The following is a 26,615-nucleotide window of genomic DNA, read 5'->3' as shown; positions in this document are numbered from 1 at the left end:
GAGCTTCTGGTACCGAGGTAGGGACACTGCCCCCTGCACCTGCGGTGTTCTTTCTGTTGCTAAATTCAGGATGGTTGGCGTAGTGATCACAAGGACATCAAAAAAACTTCAACTTCAACAAAGCTATAAATTTATACACGCTACTAATTTGGATTTGACACGTACTCCTAAATAATACACAGTTGATTGTTTTTTTTTTTTTTTTTTTTTTTTTTTTTTTTTTTTTTTATAAATTTAGATTAGCCAATTATTTTTTCCAATTAAGGGGCAATTTAGCGTGGCCAATCCACCTACTCTGCACATTTTTGGGTTGTGGGGGCGAAACCCACGCAGACACGGGGAGAACGTGCAAACTCAACACGGACAGTGACCCAGAGCCGGGATCGAACCTGGGACCTCAGCGCCGTGAGGCGGTTGTGCTAACCACTAGGCCACCGTGCTGCCCCACAGTTGATTGTTAACATACAAACTACACTCATCTACAACTAATCTCTATACTATTATAAACTATGATCTGCTCTTACACTATCTTAACTTCAGTCTGTCTCTAGCTAACTCCTGCAATACTCTCTCCCCCAAAGCTTAGTATCAATGCCTTACGTACTTGTTACTGTAGCTTCCTCTAGTGGCTATTCTCAACATTTCATTAACCCTTGCAGTTCTTACATTTATGATAATACCACAGCACCAAAAGACCTCCCCTTTAATGGGTACATCATCTTATTTACGCACTCACTTGAGTCCCCTGCTAAGGAGCAATCAGCAACTTGTTTCACACGAGACTGCACACTGCAATAATATTGATGACCAGGCAAGGCAAAGTTTGCACGCTGCATACATCAACTTAACCTGTCCTAAGTTAATTGGGCATTGAGAGCCCTGCAGACGTTGAATTAAAACAATCCTTTATTTATTTGTCTCAGTCTAAAATTCAACCTCCATGATCTTAGCCTTTTCAATGTGTATTTCAGAAAATGATTTGAGTATTAGAGAGATAGGGGAGGCAGAAATAGAGAAAGAGTCACATCCTGTAATCACTAAGCAACGAGAAAAATAGAGGCAGAGGAAAACATATAGACATACTTGTCCTATAAACTACATTTGCAATTACATTAAAATTGCCTATATACCAGTATTTGGCAATTGAAATGGGGCTGGACAAGTAATTGTTGAAGGCAAAACATTAGAAGCTTGTATTGTTTATTAATCTTATAGCATTTTGTTATGAATGTTTTCAATCAAAAAAACTCAGGCCTTTTACTTCAAGCAAATAATGATTTCTAAAGAAATTTCCAGAAAGATTTATGTCTCTCATAAAGCTTGACCATTCACAGAGGATATTGGTTCAAAGCGCAACTCCTCACACTTTCTAAAACTGGTTATTTGAAGAATGTTTTGGGAATAGGATTTGTTTTTTCCTGAATCAGCATATCAGGGATGCGATTGGAGAGTATAGCTTATTGGATGTAATATTCAGTAGTGGCCCCAAATGGTATGATTTTGATGTGCATGCAGATCTGAATGGTGATCATTGTGGTATATGACTTTAAACAAATGTTAGTGTCTGATCTTATGGAGCAAAATTTAGAGCATAAAGAAAGATTGGAGATGGTGGATTGGGCAATGATCATTTGACTAGGAAAAACAATTGTTGAAGGAAAAACAAACCCTATATACCCACGGAAGAAAGAGAAGGCAGAGATTGAATAAGAGAGTTTTAAAAAGTTATTACGCAATGCACAAAAAGCTAAGTCGCCATGAACATAGATGAAGTATAAAAAGCAGTTAAAGGAACTAAGTTTTTTTTTAATAAACAATTTTATTGAGGTAGTTTTTGGCTTTGTAAATAGTTACAGACATCAACCGAAAGAAAGCAAAAAAGGCAACAATGTGCAAAATCCATGTACATTCAATACTTCAATCGTAACATACTGCACAAGCCCGCTCCTCTCCCACCGGTACTACCCGCTCTTTTATCCCTCCTACTGTACTCTACTCTACCCCCCCCCCCCCCCCCCCCACCCTCTGCTGACACGCTCACTCTCCCGCAAATAAATCAATAAATGGTTGCCACCTCCGGGCGAACCCCTGTACAGATCCCCTCAAGGCAAACTTAATTTTTTCCATACCCAGGAAACTCGACATGTCCGCAAGCCACAACTCAGTCTTAAGGGGCTTTGAGTCCCTCCACGCCAATAGTATTCGTCACCGGGCTATCAGGGAAGCAAAGGCCAAAACATTGGCCTCTTTCTCCCCCTGGACTCCCCGGTCTTCCGAAACCCCAAAAATTGCCACCCCTGGACCCATCGCCACCCTTGTTTTTAACACCTGGGATGTGACGCCCGCAAATCCCTCCCAGTACCCCCTAAGCTTAGGGCATGCCCAAAGCATGTGAACGTGGTTCGCTGGTCCTCCCGCGCACCTAGCGCATTTGTCCTCTATCCCAAAGAATTTGCTCATCCGAGCCACCGTCATGTGGGCCCGGTGAACGACCTTAAATTGAATCAGCCCGAGCCTGGCACATGTCGCTGTCGAATTTACCCTACTTAGGGCCTCTGCCCACAGCCCGTCCTCCATTTTCCCGCCTAGCTCCTCCTCCCATTTAAGTTTCAGTTCCTCTGTCTGGGACCCTTCCTCCCTCATGAGCACCTTATAAATATCAGAGACTCTATCCTCCCCTTCTTCCCCCCTAGAGACTATTCTGTCTTGGATCCCCATTGGCGGGAGGCGTGGGAAAGATGGGACCTGTCTATGAACAAAGTCCCGCAACTGTAGGTACCTAAAATCATTTCCCCTTTCCAGCCCAAATTTCTCCTCCAAGCTCCTCAAACTCGCAAAGCTCCCTTCCAGGAACATATCACCCACCCTTCCCGCCCCCGCCTGCCGCCATACTCGGAACCCCCCATCCATACTGCCGGGGACAAACCGATGGTTGTTGCTCCCAAATGGATGCCCCCGTCTCCCCTACATGCCCCCTCCACTGGCCCCATAACTGCAGGGTCGCCACCACTACCGGCTGGTGGAGTACCTGGCCGGCGGCAGCGGTAGAGGAGCCGTGACCAGGGCTGCCAAGCTGGAGCCCCTGCACGAAGCCGCCTCCACCCGCTCCCAGATAGACCCCGTACCCACCATCCACTTCCTTATCATAGTGATGTTGGCCGCCCAGTAATAATTAATCAGACTCGGCAAAGCCAGCCCTCCCTCGCTGCGGTTCCTCTCCAGCATCGCCTTCTTCACCTGCGGGGATTTTCCCGCCCAGACAAAGCTCATGATCATCCTGTTAACTCTTTTGAAGAAGGACTGTGGGACAAAGATCGGGAGGCACTGAAAAAACAAACAGAAATCTAGGGAGGATTGTCATCTTTACAGTCTGCACCCTCCCTGCCAGCGACAGCGGGAGTGCATCCTATCTCCGAAACTCTCCCTTCATTTGCTCCACCACCCTGGCCAAATTTAACTTGTGCAGCCTGCCCCAGTCTCGTGCCACCTGGATTCCCAAATACCAGCAATTTTCCTCAACCAGCATAAACGGTAGCCCTCTCAATCTGTTCTCCTGGCCCCTTGCTTAAAGGAGCCAAGTTAGCATGAGGAAAGCAAAGGGCCTAAAATGAGATTAGAAATGGGATATTGAAAAATATTAAGGGAAACGCTAAATATTTTTTAGCTACCAGTTTTGTTGCAAATAAGGAGGTCGATTTTGACTTTCGGACAGAATATAGCTGCCGATTGTCCATTCTTTTCAGATCAGGTTTTGAGGCACAAGTCTCGATAACATTGCGTCAGTGAGTTGCAGGATGACAAACCTCACTCCCCATCTAGATGCTGGATTGAGGTCTACCAACCTTGAGTCTACACAGCCACCAGTGAATTACAGCAGAGTGTGGGCTCCCTGATTCATCAAAGACCTAGATTACTTTTGTGGATCCAGAGGAGCTCAGTGGTTGGGAGGTTCTGTGGGACCCATAAACTAACTCCAAACCTGCTGTGGCTTTAAATCGAGATCAAAAGCATTTTTCAGTCAAACATTTGGACTCGAGTGTGCGGACGTAGGACTTAAAGGTATTTCTTCGATACAGTGCTGCTCATCATTCCCATATGTTGTCTTAACAACTTTACACACAAAAGTGTACCTATGCTGCCCAATATTTGATTGGATGATAGACAAATGCAGGTATTAAAGCTCAGGAGGCCTGAGAAAGTAAGTTAAATGGTGTTTAATAAACCGACACAAAGTAAAGGCCGCAACACAGTATACAATTCAAAGGTCCCAAACAGGACTACTGATGACGCCACTCCCCATCTAGGACGGTTTTTATTATGCGGTTTCACTGGGTGCCATCCCCAAGTTCCAAACGTGAACAGTGTCACCCGGTTTAAAACCTCTGTCGCTTATTTGGTGATCATGATACTTCTTCCGGAGGTCCTGTTTCTTTTCCACTTTCCCGCCAAATCTCGGGAATGCTAAACTCGGGCAGATCTGGATGCGTTGGCAGGACCCAGGTTGTGATCTGCGGGTCGCTCGGTAATGGAGCAAAACCGTGCCAGCTTTGTTTCAATGGACCCTGCTGTCTGTTCCTTTATGCCCTGTTTAGACATCTGAACTGCCCGCTCAGCAAGACTGTTGGAGGATGGGTGATATGGGGCAATTCGGATGCGTTTCAGTCCATTGGTGCACAGAAACGCCTGGAATTCCTCACTGGTAAAGCGGGTACCATTGTCCGTTACAGGCACCTCTGAGATCCCATGGGTGTTGAAGGATTGGCACAACTCCTCAATGGTGATTCAAGAGGTGGTGCAGTACTTTCGGTGCACTTCCATCCACTTTGAGTGGGCATCTATAAGGAGCAGAAACATTGAACCCATGAAGTGCCTGGCAAAGCCAGCATGCACACTCACCCAATGGTGTTCCCGGCCACTCCGAAGGGTGGAGCGAGACTGGCGGAGGTAGCGTCTGGTGTTCTGGCAAGCCGTACATTGCTGCACTATTTGATCAATGTCGCCATCAAGCCCTGGCCACCACATGTAACGCCTTGCGAGCATCTTTATTTTGGAAACACCTGGGTACCGGCTATGCAAATCTTGCAGGATTGTGCGCTGGCTTGGCCGTGGGATGACCACGCAGGCTCCGTACAGGAGGATGCTGTCCTCCAGACTCAATTCTTGCTGTTTCGCCAATTAGGCCAATAATTCCTCAGGGGTTTCCCTTGTAGCCCACCATGCAGGACGACGTGGGGCAATTTTGCCAATGCAGGGTCCTTTTGGGTCCATATGCGGATTTGTTCAGACATCACAGGTAGGATGACCATAAAATCCAATGTGTTGCTCTTTTTAATAATGAAGCTCTTTAGAGTCGCCAGGTATCAAATGATACCACCACAAGGCTTTGCCGGATATCGATCAAGGGACCATACAACCAGTTAGTCAGTTCAAGTTCAAAGATGGTTTATTTACACACAAGGATTACTTCGACTTGAAACACAAAACACTACAAGTTAAACTACGCCTAACAACTACAATAACCTATACTTAACTTCTGGGCAACCGGCTCTATGCAGATGGACAAGGCCTTTGTCCGGATCTTGCGTGGCTGGGTGGAAGAAGTGGCTCTGTCTCTGCTGGGCTCATCCGTCTGGTAGCGATCGTTGGTCTTGAACTTGTCTGTCTGGTTGTTATGTTGCACTTGGGTTGGCATAGGCCGGATCCAAGAGAGACCGAGCAGATGGCTGTGTCTCTTTTTAGCCCTCTGGGATTTCGCGCTCTTTGGAGCGGTCCTTAAATTGGACCCAATAATTCGACAGGCTTCGATCACTGCCTTCAATTTTGACCAATAAAGGGGCGGGTGCCTTGATGGCTGGGCGTGTCCTTTGCGGTCATTGACCTTGGCTGTTTGGGCTCCCTGAGCAAAGGGTGTGGCGCCGCTTAGTCTGTATCTGTATCGGTTACCTGAGCACATTTCTTTTATTCTGGGGAAATGGGCCATTAGAATGCAAACGAGGGGGGTTTTGATCGCGTCTAGCTATCTGGGTTGCAAATACACACACAAGCTCTGAGTCTGTCTGAGTCCTGGGTTGGCCATAATTCCTATGGTCCTTTGCAGGTGGCCATCTCAGATGGCTACAAATGTCAATATGACTGTCCACTACAGGCAAGGACGGGGGATGGAGATGGGGGCGACGGCGGGGGGGTGGGGGTGGGTGGGAATACAGGCAGCGGGAGTCAACTGAGGGCATATGCATGCGCAATCAGCACTTTTGGATGATGTTCAAAGGTGTACTCATATGCCGCCAACAGCAGTTGGATTCTGGCCAAAGTATTATCTTGTCTACTTTAAAAAGGCCAAATAAGGGCTTATGGCCCATGATCACCATGAAATGATGCCCTTAGACGTACTCGTGGAATTTCTTTACGGCGAAATCACGGCAGGTCCTTCCTGCTCAATTTGCACATAACGGAGCTCTGCATCGACCAGGGTTCTGGATATGTAAGCTATCGGCTGTTCCATCACATTTGTCCCAACAGTGGGATAACACTGCCCCAATGTGGCGTCACAAGTGATGACAAGTGGCTTTGACGGATCGTAGTGCGTTAACAGTTTGGATGACAACAAGCCGCTTCACTATGGTGAACGCTTCCACCTGTGCCACTTCCCATGCCCATTTCTGGTTCTTCTTTACTAGCACAAACAGTGGTGCCAACACGGTAGGCCGGTTCAGGATGAACTTCCCGTGATAATTGATGAGCCCTAAAAACGACCTCAGCTCTATTGCGTTCTCAGCTGTCGGGGATCTCTTAATAGCCAGACCTTTTTCCTCCACTGGGTGCTACCCGTCATTATCGGCGCTGTATCCAAGGTATGTGACCTCGTTCATCCGAAAGATGCAATTGCCTCTATTCAGGTGGACACCCATGTCGGAGAACCGTTGGAGGACCTCTCCCAGGTTGCCAAGAATTTCCTTCTCGGTGGCTCCTGCAATGAGTACATCATCCAGGTAGACAGCCACCCTGGGAAACCCTTGCGGGATATTTTCCATTATCCGCTGAAACATCACACAGGCTGACGACACTGTGAATGGAAGCCGGGTGTACTCGTAGAATACCCTGTGGATGTTGACACATCTTCGTGACGGTTTGTCTAACTCCAACTGGTGGTACACATGGCTTATGTCCCACTTTGTGAATGAGTGACCCCAAATCTTCTACGCATGGCATTGGGTACCAGTCCAAGCGCAAGGCCTCTGTTTACTGTCATCTTATAATCGCCACACAGGCGAACACACTTGTCCGTTTCAGCACTGGAACCACCGGCGCTGAGCACTCTGTGAACTGGGCTGGGCGTCTGATGCCCAAGCCCTCTAGTCGGCGAAATTCTTCAGCTACTTTCGTATGGGATGGGCCGTGTCCAGAAATATTTGGGCTGAGCCTCGGGGTCAACAAGTGTTTTGCTTTGGCTCCCTTTATTTTTCCCAGGTCCTCCTGGAAACCCTCCAAATACTCTCAAAGGACTTCATACAGACCACCAGTACCCATCCAGAAAATCTGTTGCCAGGCCAGACACAATCTTTGTAACCAATCACAGCCTAGGAGGCTGGGCCTGGGTCTTTGCTCCACTACGAACTGTTGTCCATGGGTAACCAGGGTCACCCTGGTGCCAATGATGGTCAGCACAGTGGTTATCACTGCCTCCTCACAGTGCCAGGGACCCGGGTTTAATTCCGACATTGGGTGACTGTCAGTGTGGAGATTGCATGTCCTCCCCATGTCTGCGTGGGTTTCTTCGGAGTGCTCCAGTTTCTTCCCACGGTCCAAAGTTGTGTAAGTAAGGTGGACTGACCATGCTAAATTGTCCCAAAGTTTAGGTGGGATTACAGGGTTATGGGAACAGGACGGGGGAGTGGGCCTAGGTGGGGTGTTCTTTCGGAGAGTCAGTGCAGAATAGACGGGCTAAATGGCCTCCTTCTGCACTGTAGGGACTCTAATTCTACGGGATTCTATGATGGTCAATGGTTCCCTGGTATATGTTGCCAGCCAGGCCTTGGTATCCCTCAAGCTCAGGTGCAGGATACCCATTCGAAGCCTGTGGAAACGTTGTTGTCCGATAATAGAGACAGCAGCTCCCCTGTCGATTTCCATGTCCAAGGATTGACTGTTGACCTGAAGCCTTATTCCAATCGGGTCACGTTGGAGGCCGTGATGCAATTTAACTGCATTAGGACTTCTTGTTCGAGCGAGGCAATATGCAAAACCCTGGCTCAGGGCGCTAGTGTCACTTGGCCAGGGAAACACATTCACTGTCGATTCTAGTAGACTTGACTGCCACAGTTCCCGCGACCACAAGTGCAGCACAGTTGTGGGTTCTCCTCATCATCCTCAGGGGACATGCCCCACTGGGCTGTGGTGGCCCTTGGCCATTGGGTTTACCCGTGATGCTGATTCGCTGGTGATTGGGTTACACGAGCCCTGTCCGTAGGGGGCCAGCTATTGCTCTGTATGTTGTAATCCATGGAACCCTGGAGCTCCTGGACCCCCTTTTCTGCATTTTTGCGAGAGAGTGACAGCTCTACTGCCCTTTTCAGACCCAATGCCGACTCCACTAGCAGCTTCCTTTGAGTCGCCATACTGTTAATGCCATACACCAAACAATGTCTTCATATCACAGGGAAGGATGCACCAAAGTCGCAATATTCGGCTAACTTGCGAAGGTGCATCAGAAATTCCTTAACGGATTCCCCAAGGGTTCATCTGGCCGGTACCTCCGCATAATCACTGAGGCTTAGGTAATGATTCGCAACAAGTTCCGCGAATTTGCTAAAGGTCCTCTTGATTATGCTGAATGTCTGGGGTCAGGAGTATTACCTTCTGTCAGTTATCGGCAACAATACCATTTTCCTCAAAGAAATACCACATCCATTCCATATACTGCTCCCAGTCTTCTGCGTCAAAAGCTTCTAACCTTCCAAAAAGCAGCAATTTCAAACACCTGCTCTTATGCTGGGTTATGGTCAGGAAGTCCAGAATCACAGCCGCTGTTTTCCTCGTCACCAATATAAAAGCTCTGGAGGCCCAACTGAACAGTATTTAATAAATGAACACAAAGTAAATACTACAACGCGCCTTACAATTCAAAAGTCCCAACTGGGACTAACAATCACGCCAGCCCCGGTTCGGGCCTCCGGCAACTAGCCAGGGAACTCGTAATCCATGAGTCCCATGGGGAAATCAATTGACAATCTCGCGAGGGTTATTACAGCAGGGGTGTAACAATAGGAGATAAAACATAAGAACTAGGAGCAGGAGTAGACAATTCAGCCCCTTGAGCCCGCTCCGCCATTCAATGCGATCATGGCTGCTCCTCTTGGCCTCAGCTCCACTTTCCTGCCCATGCTCCAGAACCTTTCAACCTATTACTAATTTAAAATCTGTCTACATCCTCCTTAAATTTACTCAATGTCCTGGTATCCATTGCACTCTGGGATAGTGAATTCCACAAATTCATGGCCCTTTGAGAGAAGTAATTTCTTCTTTGTTAACTCTGCTACCCCTTATCCTAAAAATATGACATCTTGTTCTAGATTGCCTCACAAGAAAAAGCATCCGCTCTACGTCTACTTTGCCAATACCTTTTATTTTCCCTTTTGTTTTTAAAAATTGTTTTCCAATTAAGGGCCAATTTAGCATGTGTTTGTGGGGATGAGACCCGCCACATAGACAAGGGGTGAATGTGCAAACTCCACACGGACAGTGACCCGGGGTTGGGATCGAACCTGGGTCCTTGTCACTGTGCGGCAGCAGTGCTAACCACTGTGCCGCCCCCTCCAATACCTTTTATAATCTAATGTACCTCAATTAGATCACCTCCCATCCTTCTAAACTCGAGAGAGTATTCTCTCTTCATAGGATAAACCCCTCATCTCCTGAATCAACCTAGTGAACCTCCTCTGAACTGCTTCTAATGCAATTGCATATCTCCTCAAATAAGTGGACCAAAGCTGTACACAGAATTCCAGGTGTGGCCTCACCAATGCTTTGTACAGTTGCAGAAACATTGACCTACTTTTATATTCTCACCCTTTAGCTATGAAGGCAAAGATGATGCAAAACTGAGGTTCTCAAACCCACTGTCAAGAGGGTGTCAAGTTTATTTGTGTCCATTTTAACTGTGAATGTAGGAATTTATAACACAAAATTTGATACCGCAATGTATCAAGAACATAACACAAGATATAAGATTTCACAGATAGGAAGTGTGTGTAGAAGGAAGGTATTTTTTATATATCAGTTGATCACTTTTAGCATTGCACTGGGTGAGTCAAGACTAAAGGACTAATTTAAACTCTGTCTATTGATTGGGGCAGGGTGATTGGGCATCTAACATCACTACATTCACTCTCCAACTCATTCCTATTATAACCATTTAGTTGTCTGAGTCATTCGAGGCACCGCTATGGATAGTCAGGGGCCTGTGAATACATGTAAACCCCAGGTCCTATGACAAAATTAGGATCCAAAACACATTTTGTGCAGAAATCAGGTCCAGTGCCCAACATGCCAGTAAAGCCTAGTGGGATTGGTCCCTCAGTTCATGGTAGCACAGTGGTTAGCACTGTTGCTTCACAGCGCTAGGATCCCAGGTTCGATTTCCTGCTTGGGTTACTGCCTGTGCGGAGTCTGCACGTTCTCCCCGTGTCTGCGTGGGTTTCCTCCGGGTGCTCCGGTTTCCTCCCACTAATCCCAGTCGACGTGCTTGTTAGGTGAATTGGACATTCTGAATTCTCCCTCCGTGTACATGAACAGGTGCCGGAATGTGGCGACTAGGGGCTTTTCACAGTAACTTCATTGCAGTGTTAATGTAAGCTTACTTGCGACAATAATAAAGATTATTATTAATAGGGTACTGAGCTTCAGGAAGTGTGACCCTAAGACCTGAGAGCCAATTTGGTGTTTCCACATCAAGGAGCGTTTCAAGTTCCAGATCATTTCTTTCTGATCTTTCTTGCCGTAACCGCCCTTGGAGGCTCTATATACCTGGGTGCTATTATTGGCCGATTCATTTGGATGGAGGAAATTGGTAGAAGAGAAGCCACATTAGCAACCTTATCAATCGTAGCTGCAGTGCCTATTAGAAGACAGGACATGTGGGAAGATTATACGCCAGTACACAGAATGCAAAGGTCAGAAGTAACTCCTTTCAATGTATCTGAAAAGCAGTGCATCAGATGACCGAGCTTCTCCAAGAAGGACAATTGGCAGCCACCTGCAACTGCACCTACTGTCGGCTGGAGCAGGAAGTGGTTATTTGTCAGTAGGTTGTGAAAGTCACCAAAGTCATAACATCTTTGTTACTGGCTCCTTGCAGTGCACTTTATTGAACATCACCCACATACCTTAGTCTGCTGTACATCAACGATACCCTGTTCACTAGGGCTGATCAGTACAGTACCTTCTCTTTGAACTCAACAATCAAGATGAGAGAATACAAAAAGGATTGACAGTTGTGGCTGATTAACCTCTCATCCACGACATATTTTGCCATCGGGGCATTAAACTACCAGCATTCAACAATAGAAAAGGCTGCTATTCCATTAATGTCTGCTAGTGTCCAATCATAGAAATAGGGCTGTACACGTTTGTGCAAGGCAACTGTGACTGTGGAGTTATTCTGCAACAATCTACAGCACCTACAATATTTGACTCTTATAGGATCAAGGCATCTGACTGCTGAGGAAGAAGGATAGCCTCTTCATGTGGATCAAAGCACCCTCCACAATCACACTAATCTGGGTAACATTTCCAGCCCCAAATGCCCTGGAGTCACAACACAAGTGAATTAACCAACAATTCCTATAAAAGTCCCCAAAGTCTTTGGACCTCGGCAGTCCAAAAATTACGGTCACCAGGTTTGTAACTGTAAATACAATTACTGTTTATTTATAACAAGAACTATAATGAAATATGCAGCCAATACAACTAGCTAACTACAAGATAATTCCTAATCCCCACTTTAATCTGCCCCACCCTCTACACACACACATATACACAGAAGACAGACAAACACAAGGGGTAAAAAAAAACATAATTGAAAGAAAGAAAGAATTTTTGTTTCAGATGATGGTTTTTAGTACACTTTTCTTCACAGAGAGCTTGCAGATTAAAATTTTAGTTTACAGCCTGTAATGATCTTCTCTATAGATTCATTTATTCAGGTTCTCTGTAGTTTAGAAATCCAGTATTCACAAGCCTTCTGGAAAGATATAGCAGGTACTGGACTTTGCTTGCACAGCCTTGAATACTTCTCCTATGAATAGACTCATCCAGGCTCTCTGCCAATTCAGAAGAACAGCCCACACAGCAATTCTGGATGGAGAGATTCTTGTCTTTCTGTTGCCAGGAGTCAAAACTGAAATCTTGGGACCCTGCAAAGCATCCTACTGTGATAGGATCCAATCGCCACCTGTTATCGGGCACGGTACAAACCTTTGGGCCAATTCATTGACCACCAGCCATTCAATCCAACTGAGTCCCAACTCATCTCTAGCACAGGTGCCAAAAGGTCTGCAGTTCCTGTTTAAACCTCCACAGACCTCTGGATTCTTCTGCTTGAATTAAAGATACAGGCTGCTTGCCTTAAAGTGACATGTCCAATAATCATCCATGGTTCAAAATAATGACAGCAAAATAATAGAAAGGGGAAATAAGGGAATAAAAGGGGAATAAATAGGAAGGACCCTTACAATATGTAAAATCTAAGCCACGGATCACCAAGATGATTATTCTGCGTACTATATGGCTGCTGAACATAAATACATAAGAAATAGGAATATGCCATTTAGCCCCTTTAGCCTTCTCTGCCATTCATTAACATCATGGTTTATCTTTAGCCTGAGCTCCCACTTTCCTGCCCAAATCCTAGAACCATCAATTATCTACCAATGACAGTCCTGTGAGGTAGATGGGTGGCACAGTGGTTAGCACTGCTTCATAGCGCACGACACCCGGGTTCAATTCTGGCCTTGGGTGACTGGCTGTGTGGAGTTTGCACTTTCTCCCTGTGTCTGCGTGGGTTTCCTCCAGATGCTCCGGTTTCCTTTCACAGTCCAAAGATCAGCAGGTTAGGTGGATTGGCCATGCTAAATTGTCTTAGTGTCCAAAGTTGTGCAGGTTAGGTGGGGTTATGGAGATAGGGCAGGGGAGTGGGTCTAGGTAGGGTGCTTTTTCAGAGGATCAGTGCAGACCTGATGGGCCAAATGTAAAAATGTAGAATGTAGAATGGAAATCCGCACTGTAGAAATTCTATGATTTACAACCATTGCAGTGAAGAATTTATCATCAGACCTAAATGGCTGACCCCTTATCCCGAAACTACATCACCTTTTCTAGACTCTCGGCCATGGGAAACAACCACTCCACATCTACCCAGACAAAACACTTCTTTCAAGCACAAGGACACGCAAATCTCTCTGATCATCAAAGTTCAATAGTTTCTCACCATCTGAAAAAATGCTCTCTGTTTTCTGTCAATCAACCAATTCCCTATTCGCCCCAATATATCACAACCAGCCCCATCTTACGCAATAGCCTTTCTTTTTTGTAAAAATATTTTTATTGAGATATTTAAAAAATTTTATAAAAATAACGTTAACAATGACATCAACATGGTATAATCAACATTTTGCCCCCCCCCCCCATCCCATTCTTCACGCACCCCAACCATAAAACAACAATCCCCCCCCCCCGGCTTGGAAAACTGCATCTGCTGACATTTAAATTTTCCCTGAGAAAGTCGATGAACAACTGCCAACTCCGGGTGAACCCGACCATTGACCCACTTAAGGCAAACTTTATCTTCTCAAGACTGAGAAACCCAGCCATGTCACAAACCCAGGTCTCTACACTCGGGGGCTTTGAGTCCCTCCACATTAACAAGATCCATCTCCGGGCTACTAGGGAGGCAAAGGCCAAGATATCAGCATCTTTCCCCCCTAAACTGCCGGCTCTTCTGACAGGTCGCTACCTCTGGACTCGGCACCACCCGTGTTTTTAGCACCGTGGACATTGCCTTAGCAAAACCCTGCCAAAACTTCGGGCATGCCCAAAACATGTGGACATGATTTGCTGGGCTTCCCGCGCACCTCGTACACCTATCCTCTACCCCGAAAAGCTTGCTCATCCTAGCTGTCATGTGTACCTGGTGGACTACCTTACATTGTATCAGGCTAAGCTTGGCACATGATGAGGAGGTGTTAACACTGCTTAGGGCATCCGCCCATAGACCCGCCTCTATCTCTCCTCCCACTTGCCCTTACGCTCCTCCACCGGAGTCTCCTCCACCTCCGAAAGCTCCTGGTAAATATCCAATACCTTCCCCTCTCCCACCCAGGTACTGGAAACTAGTCTATCCTGTATCCCCCGTAGCGGCAGCAGCGGAAAGGCCGGCACCTGTTTTCTCAGGAAGTCTCGCACCTGCAAATACCTGAACCCGTTCCCTCCTGGCATTTTCAAATTTGTCCTCCAAGGCTTTCAAGCTGGGAAAGCTCCCATCTATAAATAGATCCCCCATCCTTCTAATTCCTGCTCATTGCCATCTCCGGAACACACCATCGAGCCTACCCGGTACAAACTGATGATTATTATAAATCAGGGTCCAAACCAATGCTCCCTCCACTCTCTTATATCTCCTCCATTGCCCACAGATTCTCCGAGCTGCCACCACCACCGGACTTGTGCAGTATCGGGCCGGCGAGAATGGAAGAGGTGCCCTTATCAGTGCTCCCATACTGGTGTCTTTGTACGACGCTGCCTCCATCCGCTCCCATGCCGACCCCTCCCCCACTACCCACTTCCTAATCATGGCTATATTAGCCGCCAGTAGTAATTGCAGAAGTTCGGCAGCGCCAACCCACCCTCCTCCCGACTGCGCTCCAGCAACACTTTCTTCACTCGCGGGGTTTTACCCACCCACACAAAGCCCGAAATAACCTTATTCACCCGCTTGAAAAAGGCCTTTGGGATGAAGATGGGGAGGCACTGAAACACAAACAGAAATCTGGGGAGGACCATCATTTTCACGGTCTGCACCCTCCCCGCCAGTGATAGCGGGAGCATGTCCCATCTCTAAAAGTCGCCTTCCATTTATTCTACCAACCGGGATAGGTTTAACTTGTGCAGTGCCTCCCATTCCCGGGCCACCTGGATTCCCAGATACCGAAAGCTCTTTCCTAACATTCTAGGCGGCAGCTCTCCCAGTCACTTCTCCTGTCCTCTTGCCTGGATTGCAAACATCTCGCTTTTCCCCATGTTCAATTTATACCCCGAAAAATAGCTAAATTCTCCCAGGATTCGCATTACTTCCCCCATCTCCAGCAACGGGTCTGAAATATACAAGAGCAGGTCATTTGCGTAAAGTGAGACCCGGTGCACCTGGAGGCTCTGAACGTCAGGGGCTGTTTAGCACAGGGCTAAATCGCTGGCTTTGAAAGCAGACCAAGCAGGCCAGCAGCACGGTTCAATTCCCGTAACAGGCGCCGGAATGTGGCGACTAGGGGCTTTTCACAGTAACTTCATTTCAAGCCTACTTGTGACAATAAGCGATTTTCATCTCATTTCATTTCATTTCATGGCCAATGGCTCTATGGCCAGAGCAAACAGTAACCGGGGGAGGGGGCACCATTGCCTCGTCCCTCGGTGTAGTCTAAAGTCCCCTGACCTCAGCCGGTTCGTACGCACACTCACTACTGGTGCCTAATAGAGCAACCACACCCAGTCAATAAAGCCTCAACAAACCCAAACCATCCCAGCGCCTCCCACAGGTAATTCCACTTCACCCGCTCAAAAGCCTTCTCCGCATCCATCGCTACCATCACCTCTGCCTCCCCTCCTTCTGAGGGCATAATAATAACATTCAAAGGCCTTTGAACATTGGCCTTGAGTTGCCTGCCCTTTACAAATCCCGTCTGGTCTTCCCCTGTTACCCGGACCACAGTCCTCTATCCTTGTGGCCAGTATCTTAGCCAGCAGTTTGGCATCCACATTCAGTAGAGAAATTGGCCTGTATGACCCACATTGCTCTGGATCCTTCTTCCGTTTCAGGATCAATGAAATCGAGGCCTGCGACATTGTTGGGGGGAGGACTCCCTTCTCTCTATGCTTCATTAAATGTCCTGACCAGCAGTGGGGTCAATATCTCTGAAAACTTCTCATAGAATTCCACGGGTAGCATCAGGCCCCGGGGCCTTGCCCAACTGCATGCCCTCCAGCCCCTTGATTATTTCCTCAATCTCAATTGGGGCTCCCAGTCCTTCCTCCAGATCCTCGGGAACCTCAACTGATCCAAAAACCGCCTCATCCCCTCCACCCCAGCCGGGGTTTCCGACTCATATAATTTACTATAGACGTCCTTAAACACCTCGTTCAGCCCCGCTGGGTCCAGGACAGTATTCCCACCTCTACTCTTTACTTTACCTATCTCCCTGGCCGCCTCTCTTTCCCTGAGCTGGTGCACCAACATTCTGCTTGCCTTTTCCCCGTACTCATAAATCGCCCCCTTGCCTTCCTCAACTGTTCAACCGTTTTCCCGTGGTTAACAGCCGAAACTCCGCCTGTAACCTCTGCCGCTCCCTCAGTAACCCCGCGTCCATGGCCTCCGAGTATCTCCTATCCACCTGGAGTATCTCCTCCACTAACCTATCCCACCCAGCCCGTTCTACCTTTTCTCTGTGGGCCCGTATTGAGATTAATTCTTCTCTGACCACTGCCTTCAGAGCTTCCCAGACCGTCGCTGCAGAGACCTCCCCCGTATCATTTGTTTCCAGGTAGTTCTGGATGGACTTGTTAACCCACCCACAGATCACTTTGTCCGCTAGCAACCCCACATCCAGTCTCCACAGCGGGCGTTGCCCTCTCTCCACACTAACCCGTAGATCCACCCAATACGGGGCATGATCCGACACTGCGATTGCAGAATACTCAGTATCCACCACCCCCGGTATTAGCACCCTGCTCAGAACAAAAATGTTGATACGAGAGTGTACCTTGTGGAACTGTGAGAAAAAGGAAAACTCCTTCGCCCTCGGCTGTGCAAACCTCCATGGGTCTACTCCCCCAATCCGTTGCATAAACTCCTTCAATTGCTTTGCCGGAGCCAGCATCGTCACTGTCGTGGATTTTGACCGGTCCAATTCCGGATCAATGACTGTGTTAAAGTCTCCTCCCATGATCAGGTTATGTGACTCTCAGTCTGGGATCTTACCTAAAACCTGCCTCATAAATTCCACATTTATGTCGGATCATGCCCCGTATTGGGTGGATCTACGGGTTAGTGTGGAGAGAGGGCAACGCCCGCTGTGGAGAATGGATGTGGGGTTGCTAGCGGACAAAGTGATCTGTGGGTGGGTTAACAAGTCCATCCAGAACTACCTGGAAACAAATGATACGGGGCAGCACAGAGGCGCAATGGATTAGCCCTGCTGCCTCACGGCGCCAAGGTCCCAGTTTCGATCCTGGCTCTGGGTCACTGTGTGGAGTTTGCACTTTCTCCCCGTGTCTGCGTGGGTTTTGCCCCCACACCCCAAAGATGTGCAGACTAGTTGGATTGGCCACGCTAAATTGCCCCTTAATTGGAAAAAATGAATTGGGTACTCTAAATTTATAATAAATAAATAAATTCCACATCATCCCAATTTGGAGCATATATGTTGACGAGTACCACCCACACCCTCTCCAGCTTCCCACTCACCATTATGTACCTACCCCCTCTTGTCTGACACGATTCTCCCTGCCTCGAATGCCACTCGTTTGTTGATCAAGAATGTAATAGCCTTTCATAAGGTATTTTAACAAATGCTTTTTGAAAATTCAAATGTACCATTGCCAATATTTCAAATTTGTGTATCCTGCTAGATGGAACCTCAAAAATCTCTTCACAGATTTGTCAAACATGATTTCCCTTTCATTAAATGATGTTGACTCTGCCAACATTTTCTAAGTACCCTAGAAACCACTTCCTTAATAATGTGTTTGAGCATTTAGCCCGATGATTGATGTCAGGTTAATTGCTTGTGGTTCCTTTTCTCACTCCCTCCTTTCTTGAGTTGCGTTACAATTTATATCTTGCAATCCACTGGGACCATTCCAGAATCTAGAGAACTTTGGAAGATCACAACCGGCTTTTAACCCCATTAAGTTAACCAATACTTTTTCTTTACTGATAATTACTTTATGCTCCTCAATATCATTAGACCCTTGGCTCGCCGCTGTTTCTGGTATGTTTTTTGTGTCTCCTACTGTGTGGGCAGACACAAAATATTTTTGTAATGACTCATGTTCACTCTCATTGCCCTCTTCCTTATCATAGATTATCATAGAATTTACAGTGCAGAATGAGGCCATTTGGCCCATCGAGTCTGCACCAGCTCTTGGAAAGAGCACCCTACCCAAGGTCAACACCTCCACCCTATCCCCATAACCCAGTAACCCCACCCAACACTAAGGGCAATTTTGGACACTAGGGGAAATTTATCATGGCCAATCCACCTAACCTGCACATCTTTGTGACTGTGGGAGGAAACCGGAGCACCCGGAGGAAACCCACGCACACACGGGGAGGATGTGCAGACTCCGCACAGACAGCGACCAAAGCCGGAATCGAACCTGGGACCCTGGAGCTGTGAAGCGATTGTGCCAATGCTACCGTGCTGCCATTATATACTTGTAGAATCTTTTACATTCTGCATTAATGGCTAGTTTATTTTCATATAGCGACTTGGAGCCATATTGCCCTTACCTTACTGCTGTTGGGCCAACAAAAGCCCTAACAACAATGTGGGGGTATCTACAACAGCTGTTCATTGCAACAGATCAGCATCACACTCTCAATGGCAAATTGGAGATGGGCAATGAAAAACTTATATCCCACTATCATTCTTTTTTGTACCTCTCTCCTAATTTTTGGTCATCCTTTGCTTGTTTCTAAAACTCTCCCAAACCTTGGTAACTTTTTAATGCCCTTTTAATCTTATCTGCTGTAGTTAGCCACAGATGGATCGTTAGAATTTTGAATTACTTCTTCAAATGTTTGTCATTGCTCACCGACCGATATTATTTATAATCTGATTAGACTGCACAGCAGATATCAATTATAATCTGGATGCTCGGCTTTGCGGGTGCGTGCACACTCCTGCATGCTGACCAGCCTGACCCACTGGCACTGTGGTGGGTTTTGTTTGAGGGAAGGAAGCAAATATTCTGACAAGCTGCAAAAGTGAAATGTGAAACCAAAGAGAAAATGCTGGAAAATCTCAGCAAGTCTGGCAGCATCTGTAGGGAGAGAAAATAGCTAACGTTTCAAGTCCAGATTACACTCTGGACTCGAAACAGGAGCTCTTTTCTCTCTCTACAGATGCTGCCAGACCTGCTGAGATTTTCCAGCATTTTCTCTTAGGTTTCAGATTCCACAATCCGCGGTAATTTGTTTTTAGAGTGGAATGTGCACTGCCCTCCATCAAATTGCTGCACCAATTGTGTATCAAATTGCTGCACCAATTGCAGCACGGCAGCATTGTGGATAGCACAATAGCTTCACAGCTCCAGGATCCCAGGTTCGATTCCGGCTTGGGTCACTGTCTGTGCGGAGTCTGCACATCCTCCTCGTGTGTGCGTGAGTTTCCTCCGGGTGCTCCGGTTTCCTCCCACAGTCCAAAGATGTGCAGGTTAGGTGGATTGGCCATGATAAATTGCCCTTAGTGTCCAAAATTGCCCTTAGTGTTGGGTGGGGTTACTGGGTTATTGGGATAGGGTGGACGTGTTGACCTTGGGTAGGGTGCTCTTTCCAAGAGCCGGTGCAGACTCGATGGGCTGAATGGCCTCCTTCTGCACTGTAAATTCTATAATCTTAACCAATTTCTGCAGGGCGGGCCTCAAGAGCACAGGTTTGAGCCGAAAGTTGCAAGGCAACCGTTCAAACTTCTCTTAAAATGCACAGGTTGTAAGACAAAAAAGTGACATGTTTTGTGAGGAGGATCTGATTGCAAGTAACATCTCTGTACGCTTGACTTCACCCTGCAGACTATTGATACCATGTGAGCTTTTGTCCAGTTGTGTCCTATTAAGGAGAGACCAGATTGGGAGAGGGGTGGCAATGCTAAGATTGCAAAGTGGTCTGTTATGTGGTGTGTTGCAGCTTGCCAGGATTACAATATGGAGAATTTTCACAAAGTTTGTGTTTGCTGAAATTGGCCTCTCCCGTAAATGAACAGAGCAGCTCACGGGCTTGGGATAAGATACATTACCCCACCCGTTTTGCACACACTACAATGCAGGCCGGGTTGCTGGTAGCACTCTGGACCGTTCACATGGTGCCAGCACTGGAGTTCAGCATTGCAGGCAGGTTTGTGTTGGACTCTTCCTGGAAGGGGGGGGGGGGAAGAGAGGGCGGAGCTCCGATCCGGGTTGCGTTCCATTCCCATTCAGAGAAGCAGCGGGCGGCCGCCAGCCACGGCGCGCGCAGGCAGCAACAGGTCCGCCGCGCGCGAGAGGAGCTCGAGGGTCGGTCGTTTAACAGCAGCAGCAGCAGCAACAACAACAGGTGAGCGACCAGGTGAGTGGTGCCACTCGCACCCACCTCACTTTGTCCTGGCGCTGCCGAGCCGAGGCCCGGGCGAGTGGGCGGAGCTGCGCTTCCCTTCGCGGAGGATTTGTTGGTTGGTTGGCGGGTTGGGAAGAGGTGGTCGACGATGGCGTTGCTGAGCCCAAGGTGAGGTTAATGTTTGGGACGGGAGTTTGTTTGGATGGATCAGTAAGCGGCCCTCGCCTCGGGAAGACGGCGGCGGTCGAAGTCGAGAAGAGTAAATAAGGCGCGTTGGGCTGTGCACAGCGGAGCCGCTGAAGGGCTCGGTTAGAAAGTGGAGCCTCATGGTGTTCACAAGACGAAATATGGTGGTTAGACTTTTTTCCCCCCTACCCCCTTTCCCTCACAACTTTCTGAACAATATAGGGAGGGGGGGGGAGGACATACAGCTCCCCCCCCCCCCCCCCCCCAAAGTTTAGGAATGTTTCGGGCTTGCAAATACCTTGCTGCTTCCTCCTGGTTGGTTAAATGGAGGACAGAGGAAAAGAAAATGAAAACTTTTGTTTCCCCCCACCCACCGACCGTCTCTCTACTTTGCTAATCATTTATTTCCCTGTGTTTGAAGAAATTGTGGGTGAGCTTTGAAGTGTGAAGAAATGCTGAGGGTGCATACTGCGTTCCTTCTTTTAAAAAAAAGTCGACATCAAACGCGTCCCTTGAAAGAAAAGGTCACTGCTGTTTTAAGAATACACGCCAACAAATAAAATCGTGAGGAACAAAGCTCTCTAGTTCGTTGAAGCTCGCCCTAAACTCCCGCACACGAGCTTTTTAGTAGCAAAATGCTTTTTTACCCCACTATCTGTCTGGAAATTGATTCCAAGCATTTCTCCTTTGGGTAAATAAATCATTTGCATTGTTTAAAATGTACCTTTTATTAACTTTATTCATTCTGAAGTCACTTTCCTGGCATGGAATCAAATCCAATTCTGTATTCATTCCACATAGTTGTAGTTCTGTTAAATCATTTCCTTCACAGAAACATTTTCATGTGTGAACACTTTATTTAGAAGTGACATCTGTGTTCATTAGTAAATGATGAACTGTGCTACTGATATGCAGAATGAAAATGTCTTCAAGTACCCTAACTTCAAATGTTCTGTTTCCAGGATTCAGTTTAAGTTCGGTGAACTTTTGGAATTTCGTTACTTCAAAAGCAGTGCGGTGATGCAAAACAGCTTGCTTTAAAATAAGTCCTCTGAATGCAACCAACCAGCAGAATAAAGAATGTGATCCACCATCAAGAATGAATAATGACTGCTACTGTTCTTGAGACTTGGAGTTGGATCAATTTGTCAATAGTTCTGTAATCTCAGTTCTTCAATTACAGTCCCACAATGAAAGATTCAACACACATCTTTGTTTATTCGTTAGTCTTGCTGGTAGTACGTTTGACCCAGGGTCACAGTCTTTTTACCTGTGAACCTATTACCATCCACCGGTGTGAAGGTTTGCCATACAACATGACATATTTCCCCAATAAATTGGCGCACTATGACCAGGACATTGCTGCTGTTGCACTGGAGGTATGTTTTATTTATGTTGTTTATTTATATTTTTTTAAGTGTACACATCAGAACAAAATATGCACCAGTAGGGGGGGGGAAAACATGAATGCATGAAGCTCATTATTCGAAGTCTTGTGTTTATTTGGTACTAGCACAGATTATTGTTTCACCTTTACTTACAATTCATGTGCATAATTGTAGTCAATACATTGTATCTCTTACTGTAAATCTCAAGAAACGTCTTAATTTTAAAATTCTCATCCTCGCTCTTGCTCTTTCTAACCTCCGTAATCACCTCCTCCAGCCCCACATCCTTCAGATAACTGCTTGTCTAATTCTGGCCTCTTAAGCATTCCTGATTTTAATTGTTCCATCTTTTGGTGGCCATACATTCAGGTGTCTGAGCTCTGGAATTCCTTGCCTACATTTCTGCAGCTCCTATTCCACTTTCCTCTTTAAGACACTCTTTAAAACCTACTCATTTTTCTCCTTTAGGGTGCTCCTTAAAACCTACCTCTTTGACCAAGCTTTTGGTCATCTGCTCTAATATCTGCTTATGTGGCTCAATGTTATATTTTGTTTATAATGCTCCTGTGAAGCGTATTGGGATGTTTTATTACTTTAAAGATGCTATGTAATTTGTAAGTTTCATAGAATTTACAGTGCAGAAGGAGGCCATTCGGCCCATCGAGTCTGCACCGGCTCTTGGAAAGAGCACCCTACCCAAGGTCAACACCTCCACCCTATCCCCATAACCCAGTAACCCCACCCAACACTAAGGGCAATTTTGGACCCCTAAGGGCAATTTATCATGGCAAATCCACCTAACCTGCACATCTTTGGACTGTGGGAGGAAACCGGAGCACCCGGAGGAAACCCACGCACACACGGGGAGGATGTGCAGACTCCGCACAGACAGTGACCCAAGCCGGAATCGAACCTGGGACCTGTGATAGCTGTTAAAAGGGCAGAAGAATTTTGCTTCTGCTTTTAAATGCGAGCAGTGGAATAAATTGACCTTTTAATGTGCCATACGAAGTGATATGTGCATGTGTAACACTCTTTTTCACCAGAAAGGAGCAAGAAGAGAGAAATATAATCCTATCAAATAAAGTCACTAATAAATCCAGTAAGAATCTGCAAATGAAATTTCTTTACCCAGAGTAATTAGATTGTCAAACCTGCTACTGTGATAGTGGTGAATAGCATGGGCACACTTAAGGGGAAACAAGATAAATACATGAAGAAGAAATTAATATCAGAACATGCTGACAGGTTTAGACAAAGTGAGGTGGAAAGAGACTTTTATGGAGCCTCCTCTCTTGGGTGGTCCTTCTGGATCAAGACTGACTTGCTTCCCCTCCAGTTTAATGGATTCTGAGCTGGTTGATAAGTTCAATGTGCGATCCACAGACTCTGCCAGGCGGGGTAGGTGGTGCTTGAAGAGTTGGGTAGATGGGTTGCTTGGAGGTTTGTGTGCTCCTTCCAACCCCTTGACTTCACCTGTACACGTTCCTGACGGACGTCTCTCAAACTATTTTGTGCCTTCCTGAATGAGCTTCTCCATTGTGGCCGGGTTTGTGTGTCTAATCTCTTCAGATATACTTTGAGGATACCCTAAATGTTTATGCGGTCCTTCTTGGAGCATAAAACACCACAGACGAGTTGGATCAAATGTTTTTTTCTCTCTTTTGTAAAATCTCTATATAATAGCAATACTGTGACGATACTCTGTATTTGTGTTTGATAATTATTCTTGTAAAATGCGTGGTATTCTGATGTTTAAACTACTGGTGTCCATTTAAGGCTACAAAGTATATAATTGCTGTGTAGTCTTATCAGTTACTGATCAGAGTACCAGCTTTCATTGCAGAAAGCCTGTTCAAGTGCAAGTATTATGGTTTGGTATTAAATATGGAACCAAAATTTTCATTAGAAGTTCTGCAATGCGTGTTGTGGTGTTTTACTACTCAGTAAGTGATCAGTGAGTCCCTGGATATGATGATCCCCTCTTTTAAGGGGTCTGTAGCTTACTGATCTTCTCCGCTCAACTATCTTCATCTGAGCAACACAAACTTGCTGTTGGTTCCATGCTCCAGGTGCTCTCCATCAGGATATCTGCAGGAGCTCTCTGGGTGACTCTTGTATTCATTTTGTCTCTTATCCGTTGAGTAAGAATGTAAAATAATGCTATTTGCTACTAAGAACATGAGAAATAGGAACATTTTTGATAAAGCACCATATAATAGACTTGTTAACAAAAATTAATGAGATTAAATGAGCAGTGACCGCATGGGTAGTAAATTTGCTAAGAAACTTAAACCAATTGTGAACAATTCATACTTTGAAGGGAAGTATAGACTGGTGTCGCCCGCAGACTATATTCAGACCATTGCTTTTTTTGATATATATTAATGTGCTGGACCTAGTATACAAGGCATAATTTAAAAGGTTTGTATGTGACAGAAACTCAGGAAAAGTAATGAACAATGAAGAAGATAGTAGCAGACTTCAGGATAGCATCGACTGGTGAAAAGGGCAGAAACACAGTGGATGCAACTTAATGCAGAAATGCATTTTGATAGGAAGAATGTGGCGAGGCAGTCTAGACTAGATGGTGCATTTCAAATGTGCTGCAGGAGCAGCGAGACCTGACAGTGTATGTACATAGTTCATGAAAAGAAGCCAAACAAGTTTAGACCGCTGGTAGAAAAAGCATACCGAATCCTTGGCAAAGAGTACAATGGCAAGTAAATAAAACTAAATTTTAATCAGTCGATGGTTAAGCTCTAGTTGGAAGTATTGTGTTCAATTCTGGGCACCACATATCAGGAGGCATGTCAAGGTGTAAGAGAGGTGCAGAGGAGATGGATTGGATTGATACCTGGAATGCTGGACTTCAGTCATGTGGAGGGACTTAAGGTGATGTTCTCCAATGAGGCAGAGAATGTCAAATGGCCACTTTATAGAGATGTTCAAAATCATGAAGGATTTTGACCGGGTAAATGGGGAAAAACTGTTTCCACTAAAAGGAAGGCTGTTAATCAGACAACACAGATTTAATTAGTCAAGGTACCAGAGGGGGGAGATTTTTTTATGCAGCGATTATTTAAAATGCACTACCTGAAAGAGCGGTGGAAGCAGATTTGATAACTTTCAAAAGTGGATTGCACATATAATTGAGGTAAATTTTTCAAGGGAAGTTGTAGTGACCAATCAGATTGTGACTGCAGTTCTAACATTATCTTCTTTGGATAGCTCATTCAACAAACTGGCACAAACACGAAGGCCAAACCAATTCACTGCAGGTACTTTTAGGAAAGCTTTTATCTGTCATGAAGTCAGTAACCAAAAGGAGCCTAAGAAAGTGGTTGCAGCGATCTAGAGTCTAATGACTGATCCCACCTCCCGAAAACACCTGCCAAGTGTGCGGTCCAAGATGCCTCTAGGATCGGCTTATCAGCCATGCAAGAACCCATGCCCAGTATCACAGAGTTTCCTAGATGGACAATCTTGCTCATTAGTGAATGGTCGCTGAAGAAGTGTCAGTAACCCCAGGAATTTACGGGCAGCACGGTAACATTGTGGATAGCACAAATGCTTCACAGCTCCAGGGTCCCAGGTTCGATTCCGGCTTGGGTCACTGTCTGTGCGGAGTCTGCACATCCTCCCCGTGTGTGTGTGGGTTTCCTCCGGGTGCTCCAGTTTCCTCCCACAGTTCAGAGATGTGCAGGTTAGATGGATTGGCCATGATAAATTGCCCTTAGTGTCCAAAATTGCCCTTAGTGTTGGGTGGGGTTACTGGGTTATGGGGATAGGGTGAAGGTGTTGACCTTGGGTAGGGTGCTCTTTCCAAGAGCCGGTGCAGACTCGATGGGCCGAATGGCCTCCTTCTGCACTGTAAATTGTGTGTGAATTGATATGAAAATATAATTTGTAACATCACATTTAAAACTTAAATCCAATCAGTTTTGCTATTCCAAGGCCTGCCTTCTCTCTCAACCTGGGATTTGAACTTTGCTCCTTTCTGGTGTTTGCTTTGTTCAGTCTGTCTACCTTCCAGTGTTTTGTGCACGAGTGAAATTTAACTTTAAAAAATATATTAACGTATCTGTAATATATTGTAAATGGTTAGAGCAACTCCATTCCTTTCATATTTGGCAGATAACTCAAACAATAGAAAATAAAGATTAATAGTTGAATAGATTAATATTACTGCCGTGTTGCAGGAATATTGTCAAGACGTGAAAAATTGTTTCATATTTTTTCAGCTGGATACTTCTTAATCCTTGCGATTTTTAAAAAGCCACTTTTTTGAGTCTTTAATGTTCTAGTAAGGCGCTGCTGAGATTAATCTTCCGTAGAAAATATTTGAAGGGAAAATCGTTTGTAATATTGAAAATGTTTATTTTATGCACTAACCATGAAAATGTTCAGAAGAAAGCTATAATTTTACTTGTCCAGCTGATTAGCTTGCCTTGGGAAATTACTTT

The 26,615-nt window shown here is 46.0% G+C and overlaps 1 protein-coding gene across 4 annotated transcripts in view; it reads left to right on the top strand.

Moving 5' to 3' along the window:
- The window catches only part of LOC119972737 (frizzled-6-like), a 72,536-nt gene that overhangs the window by 7,452 nt on the left and 38,469 nt on the right, over window positions 1-26,615 (top strand). The window contains exons 1-2 of one of the 4 annotated variants that reach the window (XM_038810042.1): window positions 20,448-20,575; window positions 21,724-22,140. In XM_038810042.1, the coding sequence (XP_038665970.1) occupies window positions 21,952-22,140 (189 nt within the window). In that variant the 5' untranslated portion in view covers window positions 20,448-20,575; window positions 21,724-21,951. The other 3 variants (XM_038810043.1, XM_038810044.1, XM_038810045.1) reach the window with 3 other exon arrangements.

This window comes from Scyliorhinus canicula, chromosome 10, assembly GCF_902713615.1.
Source record: "Scyliorhinus canicula chromosome 10, sScyCan1.1, whole genome shotgun sequence".
NCBI classification, from domain to species: domain Eukaryota; kingdom Metazoa; phylum Chordata; class Chondrichthyes; order Carcharhiniformes; family Scyliorhinidae; genus Scyliorhinus; species Scyliorhinus canicula.
Note: the sequence above shows the minus strand (reverse complement) of the source record. Positions and strands in the feature narration are given on the sequence as shown.